General features: G+C 46.8%; 2 protein-coding genes across 2 annotated transcripts; one reads left to right on the forward strand and one right to left on the reverse strand.

Annotated features, from left to right (window-relative positions):
- Nucleotides 1–4632: 4632 nt before the first annotated feature.
- CLEC4OP (C-type lectin domain family 4 member O) lies at nucleotides 4633–11945 on the reverse strand. Its single transcript, XM_019416161.2, has 7 exons — nucleotides 11810–11945; nucleotides 11370–11477; nucleotides 10810–10863; nucleotides 10624–10713; nucleotides 8218–8369; nucleotides 7244–7347; nucleotides 4633–5842 (listed from the first exon to the last, which is right to left on the reverse strand). The coding sequence occupies exons 1-7, from the start codon at nucleotides 11889–11891 to the stop codon at nucleotides 5704–5706; spliced, it is 729 nt and encodes a 242-aa protein (XP_019271706.1). The 5' UTR covers nucleotides 11892–11945; the 3' UTR covers nucleotides 4633–5703.
- A 10466-nt stretch (nucleotides 11946–22411) lies between these two features.
- Nucleotides 22412–23356, forward strand: LOC109247953 (olfactory receptor 2Z1-like). The gene has a single exon (XM_019417227.2). It carries the CDS (start codon nucleotides 22412–22414, stop codon nucleotides 23354–23356), a length of 945 nt encoding a protein of 314 aa, XP_019272772.2.
- Nucleotides 23357–24166: the final 810 nt, after the last annotated feature.

Below are 24166 nucleotides of genomic sequence, written 5' to 3' on the forward strand. Positions count from 1 at the left end.
GGAGATAAATGACCAGTAACCAAAGTCGCTTTGAGCCACAGCCTTGCAGCTCTGCTCAGCCGTTCTCCAGGACAGGCCCGTGCATTTCTGGGTCTCGCCACCGGGTCTGAGCAGGGGTGACCGAGGAGCATTGTTCAAGTGGCTCTGTCCCCCAGACGACCATCAGCCCTTGCTGGTGTCAGAGTCTTTGCTCACAGCTGCAGACGGAGAGGTGGCTCAGACCCAGCCTGTCCCCAAGAGTAGCGCCCTGCACCTGCTTCCCTCCACCGCACCGCGCCCCTGTGTCTGCCACCTGAGCCCAGACACAAGTACAGGACGGCGCCCTCTAGTGTTGGTGGTGAGTTCACTGTCAGTGGCTTTTCTTCCTGGCTCCTTGTACCTCGATGGCTCTCAGGGAGGTCGGGGGGCTGTGGCGTCCTGGGAGTCGGTTGTATCATCATGGCATTTATCTCCCAGATTTGAATGACCTCAGCGCTCGCTTGTCTCTCCCTCTTGTCCAGTTGCTCTTAGAGGTGGAGCTCGGGTCCAGTCACTTTCCATCTGTAGCACAAACCAGGGACACCGTGAGTGTTTATAGGACAAAAGTCCCACTGCGGATTGCCCAGTGAAGTCAAGCTGAAGAAGTCTTCAAATCCTTGGTCATCGTCTTGCTTAAGAAGTCCCCCCTCATCCCCTCACGGTGCATGGGGGGAGGAAGCCTCATGCTTGATCTGCTCTTTGATAACTGGGTAAAGTCGGAACAGGGCACACCAGCTGCTTAGTTTGATAAGCATGTCCGGCCTCGGTACCCAAAGACTGTGCACGAGGTAACTCTTATCTCCAGCTCAGAGGAAGTCCAGCCCCAGCCAGCATGTGTCCAACAGCTGTGTATGCAATGCCTGAGCCCTTTGCCAGGGAGCCCACCGTGACTGACATACCTGCTCCTGTGAACGTTACAGTAGAAGGGCGAGGGTGGATGATGGATAACTGAATGGAGACGAGAGGGTGAGGAGTTTGAGGGAAGGAAGGCGGTTGGCTGTAGGAGCCCAAAAACCAATCCACAGAGCGTAGGGAGGGTAGAGGTGGGCATAGGGGAGCGGGTTCGTGGATAAAGTGACATTTCAGCTGCGACATTTGTTCCAGGGGCAGAATGAGAGGAAAGGGTACACCAGGCAGAAGGAGCAGCATGTCCAAAGGACCTGAGGCAAAAAGATGATTGTCCATCCAAGGAACAGAGTAAGGCTGACATGACAGAGTCTTGGGCAGCAAGAGGGGTGAGTGGCTCAAAATGGCCTAAAATGGCAGGTGGGGATCAGATTACAGAGTACGTTACCCCATAACCCCAACAGGCATTAGACGACACACAGTTTACAAGAGGGAGACTGGCTGTGATGTCAGTGAATTTCAGATAAATTGGGGAATAGCCATTCACACCTCAGGGGGACCTTGCAGCACACGGACTTCCCATAGGGTTGTAGTGAGAGGCTAGTTTGTTCTCTCAGCCAGTTTTATTGAACACCTATTAGGTGCCCGGCTGGGGGGACACAATGCTAAGCAAGTTCAGATTGGTCCTGCCTCTCAGGGCTGCCAGTATCGTGGGGAAGGAGGGGCGGTGTTGGCCAGGTAATACCCATAACTGCAGTGAGCCTGCTGCAGAAGTAGAATTGTCAGCCGCCCTCGGAGCTCTGGACACCCCCACCCACATAGTCAGCAGCGCGGAGCGATCACAGCGGCCACGCCCGGCAGCAGGTGCTTTGCACGCTTGGGTTCTGCTGCCCGGGGCCCCAGTGTGCATGTTGTAGCATTCGGCTGTTTGCAGCTCTGGGAATCCTGTGGCTTGGGGGAAAAGAATGTCACCTCAGTTGCCACTTCTGTCTCTTGATGTTAATCAAATGGCCAGCTTTGGGCTTGAGTCTAAGTCGGAAAACTATCTGGGGACCAGTTCTCCAGAGGGGGGTGAATCCCTGGCCCTGTCTCCACCTTAGCCCTGGGCTGTGCATCAGATCTCATCTGCCTGCAGCGCTGTGGCTGATCCACAGGGACTCTTTAATTTCCACAAATGAAGTGGAGGGTGGGGAATTGTGAGCCAACTTTTAATGAGTCCCCAGCTGTCACTTGAAGTCCTGTGACTCTTTCAGTAATGAGCCCTATCTTGGCTTCCAGGGATTGGTATGCCAGGGGGTTTGGCAGGCTGTGCAGGGAAGGGGTCCCAGCGTGTTCTTTAATGCCATCGACCGACTCCTGATGACCCTAATTCTGTTCACCTCTCTGCGTCCTCCAGGAAGTGTGTCCAGGGGCCTTGGCTGATGAGGTCTAAACGCATGGGATGAGGCTAGGGTTGGTGGGTTGAGACAATGCTTCTAATCGCCTGCTACCCCAAGACATGGCTTCCAGCAAATTCCTGGGGCTTGTCGTTTACTTCTTTCAACGAAGACTAGCTGGCCACCAGTGCGAACTGTTCAGTTGTCTTCAGGTTCTTAAACACAGATTAATAGGCAAGGACAGATCTTGTGTGTGGTAACTTTGGTAGCCCTTGTGCCTCAGGGCACTGACTCACATCAGACCGACTCAGGTGGAAATCCTGGGAATGACCTCACCTCTCCGATTCTCTGTCTGAAGACGGGGAAGCTAATAGTAATAGCATCTACCTAACGTATAAACTGTCTGGCACTTAGCACATGTTATTATTTTGTCACTCAGGGGAGCCCTGTAGGACTGTGGCCAGAGGGAACGGAGGCAGCTCACTGTTGGCCTACCTTGCCCCATGCCTTTGGAACTTATCCATCCGTTCATTCACCAAACGTTATTGAGAGATTTCTGCGTTCCAGGCTCTAGAAATTCAAACACAGAGCAAGCAAGATGCGGTTCCTTCTGGTGTTTACCTTCTCAGGGGGAGAAACTAGTTTATGCAAATATGAGTTAAAGAGTCCACACGAGCAAAATGCTACTTTCTTGGGCTGGCTGTAGCATCGGAGTCAACAAATAAACGGACGTTCTCTCAGAGTCAGGGAGGGCTGCGATGAAATTATTTTCCTGGATTTGGATCCTTCCCCAGTGAGGATCAGGTCCCACTGTTGCTTGTTCAGAACCCCCGTCGTGAGCACTCTATGGAGGCACGTACACACGTTGTGTGTGTCCCCACGGGGTCTGCTTTGTTCAGCCATACGGCAAGGTTAACGTAATTGTAAAGCAGGCTCAGGATTCCAAACTCGGTGACATTTTACTACGTGTTTAACTTGGCTTCACTCACGTCACATGAAGCAAAGTGCAAGACAAAGTCACACAACTAACAAGGCACCGCAAGGGGTAAGAAGTCAACAAAGCAAATGCGAGGTCAGTCCGTGAGTGCACAGCTGGGATGAGGCTTCAGTCTGGTCTGGGTCCGCTCCCGGCACATGTTATGTTATTATGTTCAAGTGCTGGAGGATGATCTCTGAACATCGGGCAGACCTTTTGTGGGCAGTCGCCTTTTCAATGCGGTTAGATGTGAAAGGGGCAGCATCTGGAGACTCTGACAGTTTGCTGCAAAGATACTCCCCCCCCTTTTTTTTTAAGAAATACCTAGAGTATTTCTTTTTTTTTATGTTTATTTATTTCTGAGACAGAGAGAGACAGAGCATGAGCAGGGAAGGGGCAGAGAGAGAGAGGGAAACACAGAATCCGAAGCAGGCTCCAGGCTCTGAGCTGTCAGCACAGAGCCCGACCTGGGGCCCGAACTCACGGACTGTGAGATCATGACCTGAGCCGAAGTCGGATGCTTAACCGACTGAGCCACCCAGGCGCCCCGGATACTCCCTTTTGAAAAAGAGCTGCATCAGTCTTGGGCCTCAGCAGACCTCTTTTGGCTCTGCAGGTTACCAGTTCTGGATGCCATCAGCTTGTGCTGGTTTCGGTGTAGGTCTTTGGCTGCATGTGTTCCTGCTTGACATAAGTTACTGCTTGACATGAGTGACTCCGTCTTGCTCTCTACCCCTGTTCTATCAGCTCCCCCTCTGCCATAAACTACAAAGCCCCATCAAGGCAACCTGGTGACAGGTGTGTCCACCCTGGTTCTTAATCACTGTCTCTGGCATATTATAGGTACTTGTGAGTTTTTACTGAATGAATCAGTTGCAAAATGCATCCAGAGAGAGCACATGGTTTGGTCCCCTTCGCCAAATCATTTTGAGACATCTGGTCAACGTGGCGACTGCATTTTTCTAATAGCTGAACTTCAGCTACACTTTCTGAAGAACAAGAGGCCACTCCTATTTTCTGACCACTCATCTCCATGGTCCTGGAAGAGAATCACATTTTATCTTTCTCTTCTCTGCAGCAGGGATACAGGCATGTATCTCATCCCCATACAGTTTCAGATTCTGACGAGAGAGATGGCAGGGACCAGACCAAATTGCTATTTTGGCCAATTCAAAATGAAACTTGTTGGAGAACAATTATTCTGACAGATCTTAACTTTCTTGTGCCATGACTATCTAGCCATGAGTGACACACGTATAAGGAAGAGAGCCTGGGCCAGGTGCAGGGAATGGCCATGCCTAATCCTAATGCCTGATGCCTGTACTTTCTGACAGATCTTGGTCTCAAGAATCCAGGCTTACAAATGTGGAGGAAACTGACATAGGTTTTGGAATTAACAGAAATGGCAAGACACAGTTAAGGGATTGAAGGATTTTTTTTTTAATGGGTTAAGAATCCACTGCATTGTACAACGTAAATCATAATCACAAAGTTAATAAAGGTCTCTGAGAGGAAAGCAAGAGTCAGACTCTTGAGTAGCCCATGCAGATGGTACCAGTTGATTTGGGCCCAGTGAAGGATGAGGAAATGTCCCACAGGAAGCCAGGGGCAGAGAGCATTCCAGGCAAAGAAAACTACAAGAGCAAACACATGGAGGTGTGAGGGGCATGAAGAAAGGGAAGTGGCCAGATGGTGAAGGGGCTTTGGAGATGTCTTAGAACAATCTCACTGGGAACCAGAGAGGAGACTGGCCTGGAGGGAGATGCTGAAGAGGAAGCTGGAGAGGCTGGCTGAGGTAATGGTAATGTTGAATGAATGTGAGGGACCCAATCGCCCTGTATCCACAAGCTTTAGGCTTTTTGTGTTGGAAGAAAGCCCTAGATCTTGGGGTTTTATGAAATGGAACTTCATCCCCTGTATCAGTCAGCATAAGTTTAGTATGCTGGCGGTAACAACTGGTGACCTCAAAATCTTAGTGGCCAATAACCACAAAAAAATTCACTTCTTGGTCATGTTTATGGGTCAGCAGAAGCTCTGCCTGAAGGGGATCTTCTTCACTGCAGGACCATATTTGAAGGAGCTGTCCTTTGTAGGGAGAGGTGGTCTTCCGACAAGGGCAAAATGAAGATGGCAGAACCACACAAGGCTCTTAAGATTCCTGCTTAACGTGGCACATGTCAATTCCCATCACATTTCATTGGCTCAAGCAAGATCGTGGCCAAGCCTGGATTTAATGGAAGTTAAGAATTATCATTCTCCTCCAGGGATGGGCCCAGGACTGCTTCTGGAACATTCCACTCAGCAGAAATCGGGAAAGGAAATAAAGGGTGAGAAAGCCCAATGCCAAGAAAAGGACACTAGGCTTTGGAGAAATGTCCTCTATTGTTGCCTCTGTGAACTCAGAACCCAGAGAAGGCAGGGATAGGGCTTGAGGCTGTATATCAAGGGTTCTGCGTCAGTCCCAGGAAGTGCGGTATAAGGGCTTGGTTAGCAGTTCTGTCGCCTCTCACAAATGAAAGCAAATCTCCCTGATTCACAAGAGAAGTTGCTCCAGTATCCATGGTTGTGTATCATCATGCAGGCGGGGGCAGTTCCATTATCATGTAGCTTCTCGGACTCCCAGTTACTGTCAAGAGATGCCCACAAATTCCTGAGTAGATGGGCCAGTGCCTGAGCCCCCTACCCTGCTCTCTATGAGTGAGGGTCTGGCCCTAAGGTTCTTGAGGCCCCAAGTGGGAATCATTTATTGAGCCCATCTTACAGTAGTCATCTGGTCAACCCCTTCCCATTTTTTTTTTTCCAAGTGGAGAGACTGAGCTCAAATGGGAGTAGCAACAGGAAACAGTCTTCAGGGGAGTCTCCAAGTTCTGGGGCCACTTTCTCTGACTCCTTCATCTCGCTGACCCTCTCCCCTTCTCTGAGGTCCATTCACCCTGAAGCCAGATTCACCCTGTCCAACTTCTAGCTCTGCCACCTGTCATCTATGTGACCAGGGCAACAGTCTTAATATCCGAGCCTCTGTTTTCCTCTTTTGCAAAATGGGAGCACATTCTGAGGATGTGATGACCAGGGCATGTAAGGTATATGGTACGTGCTCAGACGGCAGGTGAGTTTGCCAAGGTGATTAATTATGCCCTGGGCCTGGACCCATCCAGAGCAGTTTGCCAGACAGGGAAGGGTGATGCTGGCAGATGGAAATGTCCAAAAGCAAAGAGTGTGAGAAGGCAGGTAACTGCCAGGAAGGTATAGTGGGTTCAGTGTTGTCCCCATTGAAAAGATATGCCCACATCCTAACCCCAGATATCTGTGAGTGTGACCTTACTTGGGAAAGAGGTCTTTGCAGATTAACTTAAGTGAAGGATGCTGAGAAGGGATCATCCTGGATTGACTGAGTGAGCCTCAATCCAACTATAAGTGTCCTTATAAGGGACAGAAGAGAGAAGACACAGGGGAGAGGAGAAGGGTATGTGACCACAGAGGCAGAGATTGGAGTGATGGGCCCATGAGCCAAGGAACAACTGGAGCCACCAGAAGCTGGAAGAGGCAGGAAAAGATCCTCCCCTACAGGCATTGGAGGGAGTGTAGTCCTGCTGACATATTGGTTTGGGACTCTGGCCTCCATAACTGTGAGAGAGTAAGTTTCTGTTGTTTTCACCTCCCAGTTTGTGGCTCTTTGCTACAGCGACTACAGGAAACTCATACAGTTGGCAAATGCTACATTATTATACTCCTGAATAGGCACATCCAAGGCTCTGAGAAGTCCTGCAACACAGGACCAGTTTGGCATTGAATCTACTGTTTCTCAAGCATTTTAAATGGGAACACCATTCCCAAGTAATAAAATAACAATAGCTGCTATGATAGAAAGGGCTTGTGTTTGGGGAGTTGCTTCAGGTAAATAGTGAATGAATGACAGGGGAACATCCAGAGTGGTCATAAAATCTCTCTTTAAAAGCCCTGCCAGTATCTTAGGGGAAGACTGTCTTGGGTGGTTAGGGACATCTGCATCACAGACAGGGAGACTCACGTGTAGGTGGGGGTTGAGCCATCCATCCACCTGTGGTTTCCTTTCTGGCCCTCTTTGAAGAGGCCTATCCAGGATGTCACCTGCTCAGTTGATGTCAGGAAGTCCTAGATGGGAGAAGGCACACTGCGAGGTAAAATTCCATCAGAGCTGAAAGGACAGAGGTTGGAGTGTCCGGGGACCGGAGGAGGGCTAAGGTGTAGAGGGGATTTTGGGTGGGCAAGCAGACAGAGGCAGCCACGCACAGCACTTTCTATCCTAATGCGAACTCCAGACCTACTATGTGCATATCGTATGGCCTCAGACATTTAATCCACCCCTTGGTTTCTTCATCTGTATAATGGAAAGAATAGAATCTCCACTTCATAGCATATTCTCAAGATCAAAAGAATAGACTGTGTGAGGTATGTGCACCTAGAAAGAAGCACTGGACAAATATTGGTTGTAACTGTTTTTTAAGGTCAATGCATACCAGAGCAAGGTTTGATCTTAGGCTGTAGGAATATCTCTGGCTGGAAACCCAGCTCAAAAGACACTCTTGATGCGTTTCTTCGGGCCAAGCCTTGCTTCTGGACCAGGAGAGCCAGATATTATTTAGATCCAGCCCCACACTTACAACACTGATGCAGTGTGAAGTTCTGTGGTGAAGGTCTCTGATGATGTCATGAGAGAATATGGAGAAGGGATGTTTGTATTGGGGTTTTGACAGGTGAGTAGGAGTTCTCCACACAGCAAGAGTAAGGGCACTGCAAACCGAGGGACCTACATGAATCAGAGCTTGGAGACAGGACCTCGGTGCACAGGGTCCATTCCCCACATGTCACAGCAGTGAGCTTGGGTTGAAGCAAGATGAAGCAGGTCTTGAAGACCATACTAGGAGTATTGTGCTAGACCCCAAAGGGGACGGAAATATGAACCCCCAAATTCTTTTATAATCCCTCTCCCAACCTGCTAAGATTCTACCTTCCGTTTCCCACCTGTTCTGCTCGGCTGTTGATGATAACCAGGTGGGCTTGCTTCTGGGCACAAGAATCGTTAGCCTGGGTCCAGGTGAGGTTGTCCAGGGAGAAAAAGTAGCAGGAGCCCTGAAAGAACTTCCAGTCCAGGGGGCAAGGCTCACATGAGGATTCTGTGAGAATGGAGCCATTAGCCAAGCTGGCATATCCAGTTTCCCATCCGGTGAAGGGGTGTGTCCCCCATCACCCCCTGGTCACATTCCCAGTGGTCTCCACTTGAACACACCCAACAGTTGGAAGCTCACTACCTGGTAAGATGGCACCCCCCATTATTGAACCTCATCAGATGGAAATAGGACAATGCTATAGATAGCCTATGAGATGGGGAAAAGGGACTCAAGGAACAGTGTGAATAATATCCTACTTTAGTGTAAAATAGAGGGACATAGGTTTTGACATTCCTCATTTGCTTAAAGAAACTCTAGAGCAGTGGTCTCCTTTGTGGGGAAAGTGATTCTTTGCCCAGGGGACAATGGCCAACACCTGGAGACCTTTTTTGGTTGTCATAACTCACAAAGGGTTACCCCATCAGGTGGGTCAAGGCCAGGGATGCTGCATTACACAGGACAGTTTCCCCCCACTGGAAGAATGATTCAGCCCCAAACATCAATGGTGCACAGTTGAAGAAACTGTGCTCTGAAGAAAAACTATACAATATAACTACAGTGGTTCCTGGGAGTTAGGTGGGAACTCGGCAGTGAGGGCTCAGGAGTGATACAGAGAATTCTCACTGCATTCATCTATATCCAGTTAGTGAACGCACACACACACACACACACACACACACACAGTGGATCTTTGTTATTTGCAGGCTCCGTATTTGCAAATTCACCTACTTGTTAACATTGATTCGTAACCCCCAAATCAATACTTGTGAGGTTTTCCTTGTCACTCACAGACCTGCACAGAGTAGCAAAAAGCTGGAGTCAGACGGAATAAGGCAAGTTCTGCCTTGCTGTTTCTTTTCTCATACCATAAGCAAGTTCGCCTTTGGTGGGCCATTTCGTGTCACGCGCTTCATGTTTTTATGCCTTCTGTGGGCGATTTTGCTGTTTACAAAGGCCCTCAAGAGTCGTGCTAAAGCACTGTCAGTGTTCCTACATGCGCAAGAAGGCTGCGACGTGCCTTACAGAGAAAATGCGTGTGCGTTGGGTAAGCTTCCTTCAGGCATGAGTTATAGTGCTGTTAGCCATGAGTTCAATGTTAATGAAACGATATCTATTAAATATATTTAAACAGGTGAGCCTGGTGGCTCGGTTGGTTAAGCATCCGTCTCTTGATTTTGACTCAGGCCATCATCTCATAGTTCTTGGGATCGAGCCACAGGTCAGACTCAGTGTTGAAAGCACAGAGCCTGCTTGGGATTCTCTCTCTTCCTCTCTCTCTTTCTCAAAATAAATAAACTTTAGGGGCGCCTGGGTGGCTGAGTCGGTTAAGTGTCTGACTTCGGCTCAGGTCATGATCTCATAGTTGGAGCCCCCTGTCAGGCTCTGTGCTGGCAGCTCGGAGCATGGAGCCTGCTTAGGATTCTGTGTCTCCGTCTCTCTCTGCCCCTCCCCCACTCGCTCTCTGTCTCTCTGTCTCTCTCAAAAATAAATAAACATTAAAAAATATTTTAATAAAAAATAAAAATAAACAAACTTTACATTTATACAGAAACACACAAAAACAAGGTTATGTATTGATCAGTTGACAAAATGTTATGACCAGGGGGTCAAGTAAAACTAATACTGTTATTTCTGCAATGATTCAGTATTCGCCAATCCATCATTTGCAGGGACCACATAAAACATAGCTACATGAATAATAAGAACTAAATGTACGTATACCGCATCTCACCCACTCACGCAAAAGTTATATAAAAAGTATGTAGCACCAAGAACACTCCCTCCAGCAGCATTCGATCCAGTAGTGTTGTTTGCTTGGGGCCCAGAAATTTACACTGTGGCAAGTTCTCCAGGTACTTCTAACGTGCTGGTAAGGACTGACCACATTTTGTAACACACTAGTGTGGTTTTTAAGAGTGGAGGCTCCAGATCCTGACTGTCTTAAAGAAGATAGTGTTAATTTCCCCCCACTTTACAGCTGAGGAAACTGAAGCTCAGAGTGGTTTAAATGGGCTGCCCAAGGTCATGCACAACCACAAGCCTAGACCAGATCTGGCTGTCTCAAAAGTCTTGTTTTCCTGGGAGCCCTCCACTCTAAGTGTGATCTGATCATGTCACTTGAACTTTCTGAAAAGATCTGAGGAGCCATTGGCATCGGGGTGCCCCTCTGAGAGCCACTTGCCAGAAGCCCCACCACTGTTACAGGTGCTGTGACGGGAGCACAACCCCTCCCTCTCACCTCCCCTCCCCCACTCCTTACCATTGCCTGCCAGTACAGCCTTCATTTGCCGGAACATTTCACCCCGAATGAAGTCCAGGTCATGCCTAGCCTGCCCCAGTCCCTGCATCACTGGGAGGCCCAAAAAGAAAGGGCTGGTCAAGGTCTTGGCAGAGGGAGGAGATATGGTGGAGAGGCAGGAGGCCAACCATGTTGAACCCCACTCACCTTTTTCATTCAGTTGAATGACTTCCTTCTGCACCTGCTGTGTCCTCTTCAAGACTGGGGAGAGGCGCAAGTAAGTGTTCTGGACCCCAGAACCTTCCTGGGGTCTCTCCATGTTCCTCAAACCTCAAGGGGCCAAGACTTTCTCCCGTTCCCAGAGCAAGGCATTCTGGGGCTCTGAAATGCCCCGCCCATTTTTCAGATGAGGAAACTGAGGCCCAGAGAGGTAAAGATCCTTGTCTAAAGCATCCAGCTAGTAAGCGGCAAGACAGGACCTTTGTTCAGGTGTATACTTTTAGCAGGGAGGCTGGAGTTCGAGTCCAGTTGGGGGATGAGCTTTGGGAAGACACTCACCAACAACTCAGACTGACTTGGGCCCATGCAGGCCCCCCAGCCTGTTAGACTGGTGGGGGAGTGAGCTCCATTCTGTTGCCATTATGATCCCACTAGGGACACAGACCGGCCACCCCTGCACCAGCCCTGCAGACCTGCCTTTGCAGGGTAGGAGCCAAGGTGCTTGCTTCCCTGTGGTCACCCTGTCCCCATTGGCCCAGATGCCTTACCTTTGGGCAGAACCACACAGAGGATAATGAACATGAGAAGCAGGATCAGGGACACGGCCAGGCAGAGATATCTCCAGGTCTTATCCTTGGACGTCTGTCCCCATCGACCTGGGGGAAACCAGGTAAGCCTCCCTCTACCCAAGGATATACACTCTCTCACCCCCTGAGATGCCTCAAACAGTCTTCAGGAAACTGCCGTATCCCCGGGGTATTCTGGGTTCACTACCTACCAGACGGGAGGACTTAGAAAGGGCTGGAAAAAGAAGGCCATCTCTCTAGTATAAGAAGTCACGGCGGTGACGGCGGATGGGCTGAAAAGGGGCTCAGGAAGACTCAAACCTGATATTCCCTTCCTCCAACCTGTGAGGGAATCAGGGCAACCCAGCACCCAGCTCTTCCTGACATGGAAAAGGGCCCCTGGTCCCAGCTCCCTGACTCACCAGTGTTCCCCGGCTGCGGGGGGAGTTTGGCTCTCAATGCGGTAATCTCATTGGGGTTTGGGAAGTTCCTGGCTTCAGCCATGGCTACAATTCACTCAGCTCTGAGATGCCCCTGCCCTGCAGGCTGTCGGGTGACTCTACCCAGCCCTTAGAAGGAAACCCCCTCGTCCCCAACCCTCCCACATTTGTCTTCCTTCCTGGCTCAGTGTGGGGCCCCAAGATCTCTAGATGGCCTGTGATCAAGTAATCTGATGGGGGAAGGGACCCGGGCACCTGGGGCAGAGGCCGCGGGCACCGAGCTTCCCCTGCAAACTTGATCTCCGCCCAAGGTGGTTAAGACACAAAACAACCCAGAACTGGATCCAAATCCCTATACTCATACCATCACCCCTCTCTGCTTCTAACAGCTTCGTGTAGACAGTTGTCCCAGGTTTGCACAGTAAGTGGTGGACATTTGGCCTTAGGAAATCACTTGTGTGACTCTTTTCTTGGCTACTGAGGCGGGTGTCACTTCCCAGCACCATTCATTCATTCATTCATGCATTCATTCATGCATTCCTCTAGTTAGCTAGCTGATTAACTATTATTTTAAAGTTGTAAAATGTTGAGTATAATGCAATGACAAAGGAAGAAAGAGTTGGTATTTACTGACTGCCCTGTTTGTCAAATACGATGAAATGCCGTTTCTTTTTTTTTAGTTTATTTATTTTTGAGAGAGAGAGACAGACAGACAGAGCATGAGCCAAGGAAGGTCAGAGAGAGAGGGAGACACAGAATCTGAAGCAGGCTCCAGGCTCCGAGCTGTCAGCACAGAGCCCAATGTGGTCCTCGAACTCATGAACCACGAGATCGTGACCTGAGCCAAAGTCAGATGCCCAACTGACTGAGCCACCCAGATGCCCCAAAATGCCCTTTCTTTATACATTCTATCCCATTTCATTTTCACAAAAAACTGTCCAAGATAGCGACTGTTCAACACAGGGTAGATGAAAAGCTTGGCATGGTGAAAACTCAAGGCTAATAAAAAGCATAGCTGGGATGTAAATCAATCCTTTCTGACACCAAGCAGTTTTCCCCATCATTCTCTGCTGTGTTACCAACATCAGCTTTATGCACTTGAAAGAAAGGAAAGAAAAGTTGCCTAGCCATCTATTATGAGTTGAATGGTAACCCTCTACCCACCCCCCAAAATTTATGTGTTAGAGCCCTAACCTCCGAGACCTCAGAATGGGACTTTATTTGGAAATAGGGTCGTTGCAGATGTAATCAGTTAAGAGGAAATTATATGAGGGGTAGTAGGGTGGGCCCCCTCATCCAACCTGGCAGGTGTCCTTATAAAACATGGGAACTAGTCCACAAAGAGAATACCATGTGAGGATAAAGGCAGAGGTCAAGGTGATGCTTCTACAAGGCAAGGAACGCTGCAGATGGCCAGCATGCTACAAAAACCAGGAGAAATGCTAGCAACAGATCCTTCCCTTACACCCCCCACCTCCCGCCCCAGAAAGAACCAACCTGCTGATGCCTTGATCTGGAACTTTTATCCTCCCAAACTGTGAGACAATAAGCTTCTGTTGTTTGAGCCCCTCCCCAGAAAGAACCAACCTGCTGATGCCTTGATCTGGAACTTTTATCCTCCCAAACTGTGAGACAATAAGCTTCTGTTGTTTGAGCCCCTCGGTGTGCCGTACTTTGTTACAAAAGCCCCAGGAAACTAACATACCACCTATTTTCCATATTGCATTGTAATCTTTAGCTGCATGCATACGTATTTCACACAATTATGACCATAGTGGTATATGTCAGAGAGTTTCCTCATGCTTCTAGGCAGTCCTGATAATTTTTTAAATAGGAAAAAGTGCTCACATTTATTAGTAATCGGGAAAAACACAAACCAAATGACAAGGGAATATTATTACATGCATATCAGATTGGGGCAAATCTTTAAGTCCGTCAGGAAGTGTTGCTGGAGATACGGAGCGACTGCAACATTCCTACACTGCTGGCGTGAGTGTAAATTGGTGCAGTAATTCAGGGCGCCTGGGTGGCTCAGTCGGTTGAGTGTCCCATTTCGGCTTAGGTCATGATCTCACAGTTCGTGAGTTCAAGCCCCGCGTGGGGCTCTGTGCTGACAGCTCGGAGCCTGGAGCCAGCTTCAGATTCTTTGTCTCCCTCTCTCTGCCCCTTCCCCGCTCATGCTCTGTCTCTGTCTCTCAAAGATGAATAAACATTTAAAAAAAATTTTTTAAAAATGGTGCAGTAATTCTAGAAAACAGTTGAGCACAGACGTCAAAGCTGAGAACACACATACCCTTGGAGTTGCACTTGTAGGTGTATATGAAACACAGCTGTGTGCTTATTTGCACGGGAGGTGTGTTCAAGAATGCTCATCACAATCTTTCATAATGGCCAAAATTGAGAATAATCAAATAAAATAGAAGAATAAGTTGCAGTATATCCATATGATGGAAAACCAGAAAACATAAATCAATGAAGATGAGCCAACAAGAGCTGTATACAGCAGCTTGGATGAGTCTTTCATATTTTATTCTGATGGAAAAAAACCCACACAAGATTACATAAATTATCTCCTCAGAAGCTAAAGCAATTATTCAAAAACAATTTGTGCAACCCACTCTCAAATGGAAGAGCAATGAAGAGTATATGTGAGGTAGGTAGATGATAGGTGATAGATAGAAGATAGATGATAGATAGATAGATAGATAGACGGACACATGGACAGATAGATAGATAGATGGATAGATAGATAGATAACTCTGTAAAGTAAATATATCACAGAGTTGATAAATGGTGAAGCTAGACAAAGGGCACACAGGTTCATTGCGCTATTCCTACAACCTTTCTGTAGATCTAAATGTTTTCAGTTTGATGGGGCACCTGGGTGGCTCAGTTGGTTAAGCATCTGACTTCAGCTCAGGTCATGATCTCGTGGTTTGTGGGTTCGAGCCCCGTGTTGAGCTCTATGCTGACAGCTCAGAGCCTGGACCCTGCTTTAAATTCTGAGTCTCCCTCTCTCTCTGTCCCTCCTCTGCTCGCACTCTGTCTCTCAAAAATGAATAAACGTTAAAAAATAAATTTTTTCAATTTGAAATTTGTGGAGAAAAAGTTCAAAAATGTGAAACACTAATATTCTTAGCAGTTTTACTTTTAATAGCCTCAAGGCTGAAATAGCTAAAATGTCATCAATTCGTGAATGGATAAACAAATCATAATATCCACACAATGGAACACCACTGAGCAATGTAAAAGGAGTGAATTCCTGACCCATGCAACAACATGAATGATTCTTAAAGCATGTTGAGGGGCACCTGGCTGGCTCAGTCGGTTGAGTATCTGACTCTTGATTTCGGCTCAGGTCATGATCCCAGGGTTGTAGGATCCACAACCTTCCATGCTGAGCATGAGGCCTGCTTCAGATTCTCTCTCTCTCCTTCTGCCCTTCTCCCCTGCTCACACACACTCTCTCTCTAAAGTACGTACATACATACATACAAGCAAGCATGTTGAATGAATCAGACCAAAAATACTAGCTTACTGTAGGTCTCATCTATACAGAGCTACCTATAACAACAGAAAATAGAATATAGTTGTCTGGAAATATGGAAATATTCTATATCTTGATTGTGGTGAAGGTTCTGTGCCAAACTCATCAAAATATATAACTTAAGGGGGCGCCTGGGTGGCTCAGTGGATTTAGCATCCGACTCTTGATCTCGGCTCAGGCCATGATCCCAGAGTCGTGAGATCAAGCACTGTCAGTGCAAAGCCTACTTGGGATTCTCTCTCTCTCCCTCTGCCCCTAACCCCAACCTATACATACATGTATAAATACGTATATATCTTAAGATGAGGTCATTTTAAGTAAACTATACATCAATAGAGTTGGGTTTTTTTATTTTTAATGTTTTTATTTATTTTTTGAGAGAGAGAAAGAGACAGAGCATGAGTAGGGGAGGAGCAGAGAAAGAGGGAGACACAGAATCCAAAGCAGGTTCCAGGCTCCGACCCGTCAGCACAGAGCCTGATGTGGGGCTCGAACTCACGGACCGAGAGATCATGACCTGAGCTGAAGTCGGAGGTCCAACTGACTGAGACACCCAGGCGCCCCTAAGAGTTATTTTTTTTTAATGGCAAAGCTAAACTATATTCTTTAGGGGTGTATATATACATGGGTAGAAAACTGTAAGGAAAATCAGTACATGATTATCAGAAATTCAGGATACTGGATAAGTCTGGAGAACTAACCCATGTGATGAGAGACAACTATGTGGGGGCCTCTGGGTCTGGCGAGAGCACCTTTTACTGCACTTGGGTTGTAAATGTGGGAACTTTTATCATATAACCATCCACTGATTGTGCGTGTTTGTTTATACATCTTGCGTATATGCATTATGTTTCATAATAAAGGTTTAATAATGTAAAAAGGGATACAAAAATACTTTGCAAAGTTAAACTGCCATACGGTTGCTAATGGAATGAGGGACTTTTATAGTCCTCTTGCTTTTTGTGATTAAACTTAAAAAAAAAAAAAAAGACGGCTTTTTCAGTTTGGAGATCCATCTATCAGAACGGTATTTTCTGAGGACCTATTTTAGAGGTCAGCACAACAACACTGTCTTACTCATACACAACACAGTTGGCTCCTATGTAACCACAAAGTCAGAACATTTTTATGTCTGGTATTGAGCAATGCTGCCTTCTAAACGATTCCCATAAATTCTGTTTCCACCGTCCTGGAGAGAAATTATTCAAGGAAGGTCAAGGATAAGGACAGAGCCTTCCTATACCTGGATTCACTGTCTGGGAACTTGGAAGTGTTGGAAAAACAAAAATCAAAACCCAAAGAACATGGCAATTCCTAAATACAGAATTAGCTCAGTTTACTATTGAACAAAGAAAAGGCCCAGAATGCCTGCGGGTAGCCTGTAATTGGTTACAAAGATGTAAGTGTTCCGCTCTATTTACAAGGAGTTAAAACCACAGTTGACACACATCACCTTTTAGTAAACAGTCAGCAGTTACTGGATTTGCATTGGTATTTTGTATTAGTCGTGCCTTTTTATTTTCTGATGTGTTGACAGCTGGGGCCTTGCTGATCCTGGAGAGACTAGACAATGTCTAGAGATAGCAAACAACTCATCTGGGAGCATATCTTCCATATGCATATCAACCAATCCAAAAAAGCCCATAAACCCCAACTACCTCCTTTATCTATATACAAATTGCATAACTTATATAAACTTTATGTAACTATTTATAAATATTCATATATTTATTTTGTATGTATAAAGTATTTATAAGTACATTTTAAATTTGTATTCATACATTTATATTTAATATTAATCAAATATTTCTCAAAAGTCATCATATATGCTGTCCAAGAAACACTCAACAGATTCCAGACCTCTGGTTATGGGGCCCTCTTGCTCAACCAAGTTAAAACCAGAAAGAGACAAGACGGCTTAACTCACACACTAAAACCCATTATGCTTATCTCTTATCACACTTTCTCTAAGCATTGAGGAAGGTGTTTTGCAATGACCGGAACATTCCAACTGCCAGACCAGAAAAGCCCACACCCCACGCATCCCCTTTCCTGCCCGAGAACCTCAGATCCCGTGCTGAACACAGACCCAGCCCCATCCCCCTGCACACCCTGATCACATGCTCTCTGTCTGCTCTCTGCCTGCTTTCCTGCAGCAAACCAACCCCTCCACCTCTCCTTATAAAAATCTAGGACTCCTGGGGCACCTGGGTGGCTCAGTCGATTAAGCATCTGACTTTGGATCAGGTCATGATCTCACCATTCGTGAGTTCGAGCCCCGCATCGGGCTCTGTGCTGACAGCTCAGAGCCTGGAGCCTGCTTCAGGTTCTGAGTCTCCCTCTCTCTCTGCCCCTCCCCCGCTTGTGCTCTGTCTCTCTCTCAAAAGTAAATAAACGTTAAAAAAAAAAATCTAGGTCTCCTTCTTGCCGGCACAGAGGTTGCCACCTGCCCCAGCTGTCAGCACCCAAAATAAATCCCCCCTTCTCTTCCAAACAAACCCTCCTCTCTTGAATTATTGGGGGCAGGAAGGAGTGGGGTGGGGGTGGAAGGAGGTGGGAGTAGGGGGTTGAAGGGGAGCGGGGGTGAGGGTGCACTGCTGGCCTGGGCAGTGTCCTCCCATTCATTTCCTGACTTACAGACTATGATTGATCATTCGGTGACAGAGCCTGCCCTCTTTGACTGAATGCAAATATGTGCCTGTGCATTCTGTGAGTGCCCTCAGAGAGACAGGAATTACTCTAGAATAGGCAGAATAAGTGGGGGCTATTTCCTGGTTATTCTTCTAACATCACAGCTTCATTATTTCGCTCAAAAAAATTCTCTAAAAATCAGAAATGTTAATTTTGTGTGTGTTTATGTTCATGTGTATCCATGCTTTAAAAAAGGCGGGGGGATGGGGGATTCCCACATCCCCTTCTCTCACAAGGGGACACATAAAGACTTCTGAATTATCAGACACTATTGTTGGCCTTTAGATTCTTTGGAGAGTTCAGTTATCTCCCACAGTGCTTCCCACCTTCCTGGAATGGAGGGCTGGGCAAATGTATCTCCTGGCATAATTTCAGTCTCGAGGGCTCTAGCTCCCATGGCTATTGATTTTCTCTCTCTCTGACAAAAGGAGATAAAAAGAAGCTTTCTGATGTAACACAGTCCCCCAGGGCCTCTATCCTCAGACAATTTTGTCAGTCACCCCGTAGACCAAGGCAAGATTAATTAATCAAAGGATTAATTTAATGCTGGATTCTGGGGAGGTTTTATCAAGAAAGCATCCCAGTATAAGAAGTGAAATATTTGTGAGGGCCTAGAGGGGGGTCTTTCAGACCCTGGCAAGTAGAAGTGAGAGCCCGGAACCCCACTGCTTGTGGAGGTTTCTGGACAGTAGGCATGGTTAGAGAGGAGATATTGAGGGCAAGAAAGAGCCTCAGAAGTTGATAGTTTTATATTCATTTTTATGATGGTGCAGAATTTGAGTGTATGCAGGCATTTTCAGGGACAGGGATTGTATTTGCCTCTTCACCTTCCCCGGCTCACAGGTGAGCATCTTACCATCTGTTTTATCTCGATCCGTCAGCACTGCCAAGAGCCTGAGAGTGCCAGACCCTGGGATGTGGGGGTGGGGTGTCTATTTTAATGTCCACACATGAACTTTCATAGAAGCTGCCCTCTGTCTGATGGAGGGAGGGCTCAGCCACGCTTCGTCATAGGGGAGTGATGGTGTGAAGGTTTTACTGGCAACAGGGAGTCCACTAACTCCAGGGCCTCTTCTCTCACTTTTCATTTCAGCAAAAGGCATCAGGTCTGAAATGCAAACAATAATGAGGAAAAGGTAAGAAGGAAGGAGTTTAAAAGTCAGCTCAAAAAACTGGTTGGAGAGGTGCCTGGCTGGCTCAGTAGGTAGAGCATGCAAATCTTGATCTCAGGGTTGTGAGTCCAAGCCCCACATTGGGTATAGAGCTTACTTAAAAAAAAAAAAAAAAAAAAAAAAAAAAAAAAGACTGGCTGGAGTTGGAGAGACTCTTGATCCTAAGATATGAGGGAGCTGGCTGACTTAGAACAAGGAGACAACACACCCAAAGCCAAGATTGGTCCCTGTCCCGTGCTTCCTGCTGCCTGGCTGGGGAAGGTGGGTTGAGTGGAAGGAAGCATCCTGTCCTGAAGGAAGAATGTGCACAAAGCCCAAGGCAAACAAACCATGATAGAGGGGCTCACAGACAGTCGTGTTGGAGAAGCTGCTTACAGGAGCTTCCAAAAGCCAGCAATGGGAGAGTGTGCTGCTCTGTGGATGTAGCATTAGCAAAGAGACCACTTGGAAATTCTGGAAGGGAAAGTGAGGTCAGGGAAACAGTGTTGAGGGTGAGGGAAGGAAGGGGGCCTTTACTGGGTAAGACATTGGGGAGATATATAGTCTTCAGAGATAGAGGATTCAAGGTACCAGGGCAAATGGTACTGAGTTCACATCACGCTCCAGACCAACTGACACTTCTTGGAGGTAAACCAGAGTTGATCTGCATGGTTTCTCAAGGTGAAGAGTAGGGGACTGTTGACCAATCCAGTGAAAGGACGACCATGCTAAAGCCAGGTGAGTGAGTGGGAGAGCTCCAGGGCAAGAGTATCCAAGACCATGGACCCACAGCTGGTGAGGTCCTGGCTCCTGCCCCAGGCCACACAGGTAGATAATTCTCCAACAGAAGAGAAGAACATAGCATGACTGGAGCAGGAAAGCCAAGGGTTTACCTAGAGAAGCAGGACCTGAACAATCCATTATTTTTTGTTAGAAAGTAGGATGTGAAGAAAAAAACATAGGAACCCTGGAATCGCACCAGCTATTGTTCAAAAGTTGATTCTACCACTTGTTTGCTGGGTAACCTTGGATTGGTGTATGAGTGTGCGGGGGTCACAAACTGGGTGGTCTAAAGCAAGACATGTGTTCTCTCACAGTTCTGGAGACCAGATGTCCGAACTCAAGGTGTTGACAGGATTGATTCTTTCTGGGAGTTCTGAGGGGGAATCTGTCCCATGGCTCTTTTCTAGATTCTGGCATCTCTGGCAACCTTTGATGCTCCTTGTCTTTTATCTGGGGCAGTCCAATCTCTGCTTCCATCTCCACATGTCCACCTTCCCTGTGCCCGGTCTTAGAGGACACCCTGAATCCAGGATGATTTAGGCTCAAGATGCTTAACAGTTACATCTGCAAAGACCCTCTTTCCAAATAGGGACACACTCCGAAGTTCCAAGGGGACATGAATTTGAGAGAAACATTATTCAACCTAATATACTCAGCTATTGCCCTTCTTTGAATCCCTGATCCTTCACCTATACAAGGCAGATGATAATACCTACCAGCAAGATTAAATTTAAAAAATGCCTGTAACATACCTAAAATGATCTGACCCAAAATGTCAATAGCGTCAATGTTGAGAAACCCTCAACTGAAACCCATCAGCCTTTCTCTGACCTTAGCAGGGTGTCTGATGCATAGTAAATGCTTAAAAGGAATTAGCTTCCTTTTCTTCCCTTTGGTGTATGGGTTGAGGGGGAGGAGATATGGGTGAAATGAGAAGAGCTAAGTACACTGTCCACTTGCAAATCCTTTGACAAGGTCCAGAGGGACTGTTTGGCTATGAATTTGCCCCAAGGAATAATGATTAAAAGAATAAACCCTTCTCTATACAGAGTCATGGAAACAGTGCAGTTCTCCAGGGATTTCAGTTGGGACTAGTCTTATTAATATTTCCTTTAAAATGTATCTGGAAATTCAACTTCACAGATTAATCTCCAGGCATGCATGGGACACGAAGCTCATCTCTGTTGGATGACCAAGACAATGGACTCAAGAGATCTCCCAGAGGCTCAGCTCCAGGTCAGAGAAGAGTTGATGGGTATCAGTTGAAGGGTTTCTCGACCTTGGCACCATTGAAATTTGGGACCAGACAATTCTTTGTGGTGGGGGCCATCCTGTGCCTTATAGGATATTCAGTAGCATCTCTAACCTCTACCCACTAGATCCATTAGCACTCTGTCATGACAATCAGAAATATCTCCAGACATTGCCAATGTCCTCTGGACAGGAAAGAGGGCTAAATTACCTTTGGTTGAGAACCACTGACTTAGGGTAAGGACAGGGAAATTGTCATTTCAAGAGAGCAGGACTGAGAATAAACTTGATCGGTTTTTGCCATGCAACTGGACAAGAATTATAATGTTGAATAACATCAACAAAAAGAGCTAATATTTACTGAACAGTACTACAATATCCCAGACATTGGGCTAAGCACCAGGCATACATTACCCGACTATAGCTGAATTTTTTTAATGTTTACATTTCCTTTACGATATGAGTAATAGTTGTGAACTTAAATCAAGAAATTACCACATGGTTGTCATTGTGCTGAGCTCTTTAATTCACTATCTCATTTGACACTCAGAGCTACTCTTACGAAGAGGTGTTATTTATCTCCATAGGCAGATGGGGAAACTGACTCCCAGAAAGGTTAAATAACTTGTCCAAAGTCACAAAGCTAGGACACAGCTGAGTTGGCATTCGAATCTTGCTCTAGCCCAGAGTATATTCTCTTAACTATATGCCAAACAATCCAAACACACTACATTCCTTCTCCAGCCTCATCCTCTCCTATTATCTTTGGCAAAGTCTCCCTAGTTGATATCTAATCTCTTTGGAATACAACCTCTGCTTTGGCTCCAGGACATCTGGGATGGGCGTATTCCAATATTGCACTGGGATTGACTTGGACTCCTTAGCTTGAGGATAGAGAGTTTAACTGTAAGTACAGGTGGATAGGGCTTGCCTGGAGGGTAAAGGCAAGACTTTGCTATTCTCTACCTCCTGACCAAAGCAGATATAATGAATCAATTATTTTTTTTCTTACTGAGACTGAATGTGCTCTTCATCCTTCTTGAGACTCCAGAGCAACCCTTACCAAACAATTCTATTTGGCATGCAAGACAAAACTACTGCCCACTGAGACTCCTTCCAAATATCCCCTTCTTCCTGCAGATGGGTGATGCCTCCTGGAGGATGGGGGAATCAAATCAGTCAGTGACCTCAGACTTCACTCTCATGGGGCTCTTGAGCCACTCGGGGCCACATCTGGTCCTATTCTCCCTTGTGGCTGTCATATTCACTATGGGCCTTCTGGGAAATGCCATCCTGCTCTTCCTGATCCGCACAGACTCCAGGCTCCACACGCCCATGTACTTCCTGCTCAGTCAACTCTCCTTATTGGATGTTGGCTTTCTACTGGTCACCATCCCCAAGATGGCAGCCAACTTCCTGCAGGGAGAGGGTTCCATCTCCTTTGGGGGTTGTGCAGCTCAGATGTTCTTCCTGATGCTGATGGGTGTCTCTGAAGGTGTCCTGCTATCCCTCATGTCTTACGACCGCTATGTTGCAGTGTGCCGCCCCCTGCATTATCCTGTACTCATGAGACGTCAGGTCTGCCTGCTCATGGTGGGCACCTCCTGGTTGTCAGGTGTGCTCGTGGCCTCCATCCAGACCTCCATCACCCTGCACTTCCCCTACTGTGCCTCACACACTGTGGATCACTTCTTCTGTGAGCTACCGGCTCTGCTGAAGCTCTCTTGTGCAGACACCTCTGCTTATGAGTTGTCACTGTCCATCTCAGGAATGCTGATCTTGCTTCTGCCCCTGTCACTCATCGCCACCTCCTACAGCCATGTGTTGAGGGCCGTTCTCTGCATGCACTCAGCAGAGACCCGACACAAGGCCTTCACCACCTGCTCCTCTCACATCACTGTTGTGGGGCTCTTTTATGGGGCAGCCATGTTCATGTACATGGTTCCAGGCACCTACCACAGCCCACAGCAGGACAACGTGGTCTCCCTCTTCTATAGCCTTGTCACCCCCACCCTCAACCCCCTCATCTATAGCCTGAGAAACAGAGAGGTTCGAATGGCTTTGGTCAAGGTTCTTGGCAGAACTGGCTTTATGTCAAAGAGATGACCTCATGGAGGATTCTGGGTTGTTTCTGGGACCCTCCCTTACAGCTGAGGCCTATCCTTCATTTACAATTCATGTGGTGCAAGGTGTACTATATCCAACTCCCTTTCTCTTCCAAGAGTTGCTTTTTCTCTTGGGGATTTATAGAAAACAAGAACCCAATCACTTAAATAAGAGGAGGAGTTGTTTGGTTGTTTGTTTGGTTTTTTTTTTCAGTGTTAAACAGAAGGAAATTTTACTGAAATAATGTTAACCCAACAGCTTGTGGATATTTTGGTCACCTGTTATTGTTCTGGCTTACACCCTATTCTTATACATTTCTGCAGAGTGAGTGATGGGTCTGGGATCCCATCTCTGAAATCCGAGTAAGCCATGGTGGTTCTCAGTGGTATCTTTGTTTGAGTCATATTTTTAGGTTTCACTGAAATGGAAGACTGTCACTCACGATGACCCTGGTTGGACAGTCCAAGCATGTGTTATATTTACTATCTCAATTATTATGAAGCGGTTGTAAGATGGTGAAGACCACTCTTATCTGAATGCCCAGGCCTTCTAAGATTGGATGCTGCCATTTTTAAACTTTTGTTGTCATCACCATTGACTACAAGAGTTAAGATTACTCAATTAAGGATTTCCAGAAGAATGATACATCCCTACTCTTTGTCTTTGCAGAGATATTTACCTAATGTATCTTTGGGTTAAGAATCAGAGCTGTTATGCATACCAAGGCTGAGTTGACACGTTATCCTAAGCATTTTGAATGATGGGTGTCAATCTATGTGTGTGGAGGTATTGTGTGTGTCGAGGAAAGGA

Source organism: Panthera pardus, unplaced genomic scaffold, assembly GCF_024362965.1.
Source record: "Panthera pardus isolate Hobbes unplaced genomic scaffold, ASM2436296v1 HiC_scaffold_8, whole genome shotgun sequence".
Taxonomy (NCBI): domain Eukaryota; kingdom Metazoa; phylum Chordata; class Mammalia; order Carnivora; family Felidae; genus Panthera; species Panthera pardus.

Coding starts and splice junctions, on each gene's coding strand:
- CLEC4OP (XM_019416161.2), bottom strand. CDS start 11,891: ATGGCTGAAGCCAGGAACTTCCCAAACCCCAATGAGATTACCGCATTG. Junction 8,370..10,623: donor GGCTGTACTGGCAGGCAATG/GTAAGGAGTGGG, acceptor CCATTCTCACAG/AATCCTCATGTGAGCCTTGC. Junction 5,843..7,243: donor GGCTCAACCCCCACCTACAC/GTGAGTCTCCCT, acceptor ATCTCTTGACAG/TAACTGGGAGTCCGAGAAGC.
- LOC109247953 (XM_019417227.2), top strand. CDS start 22,412: ATGGGGGAATCAAATCAGTCAGTGACCTCAGACTTCACTCTCATGGGG.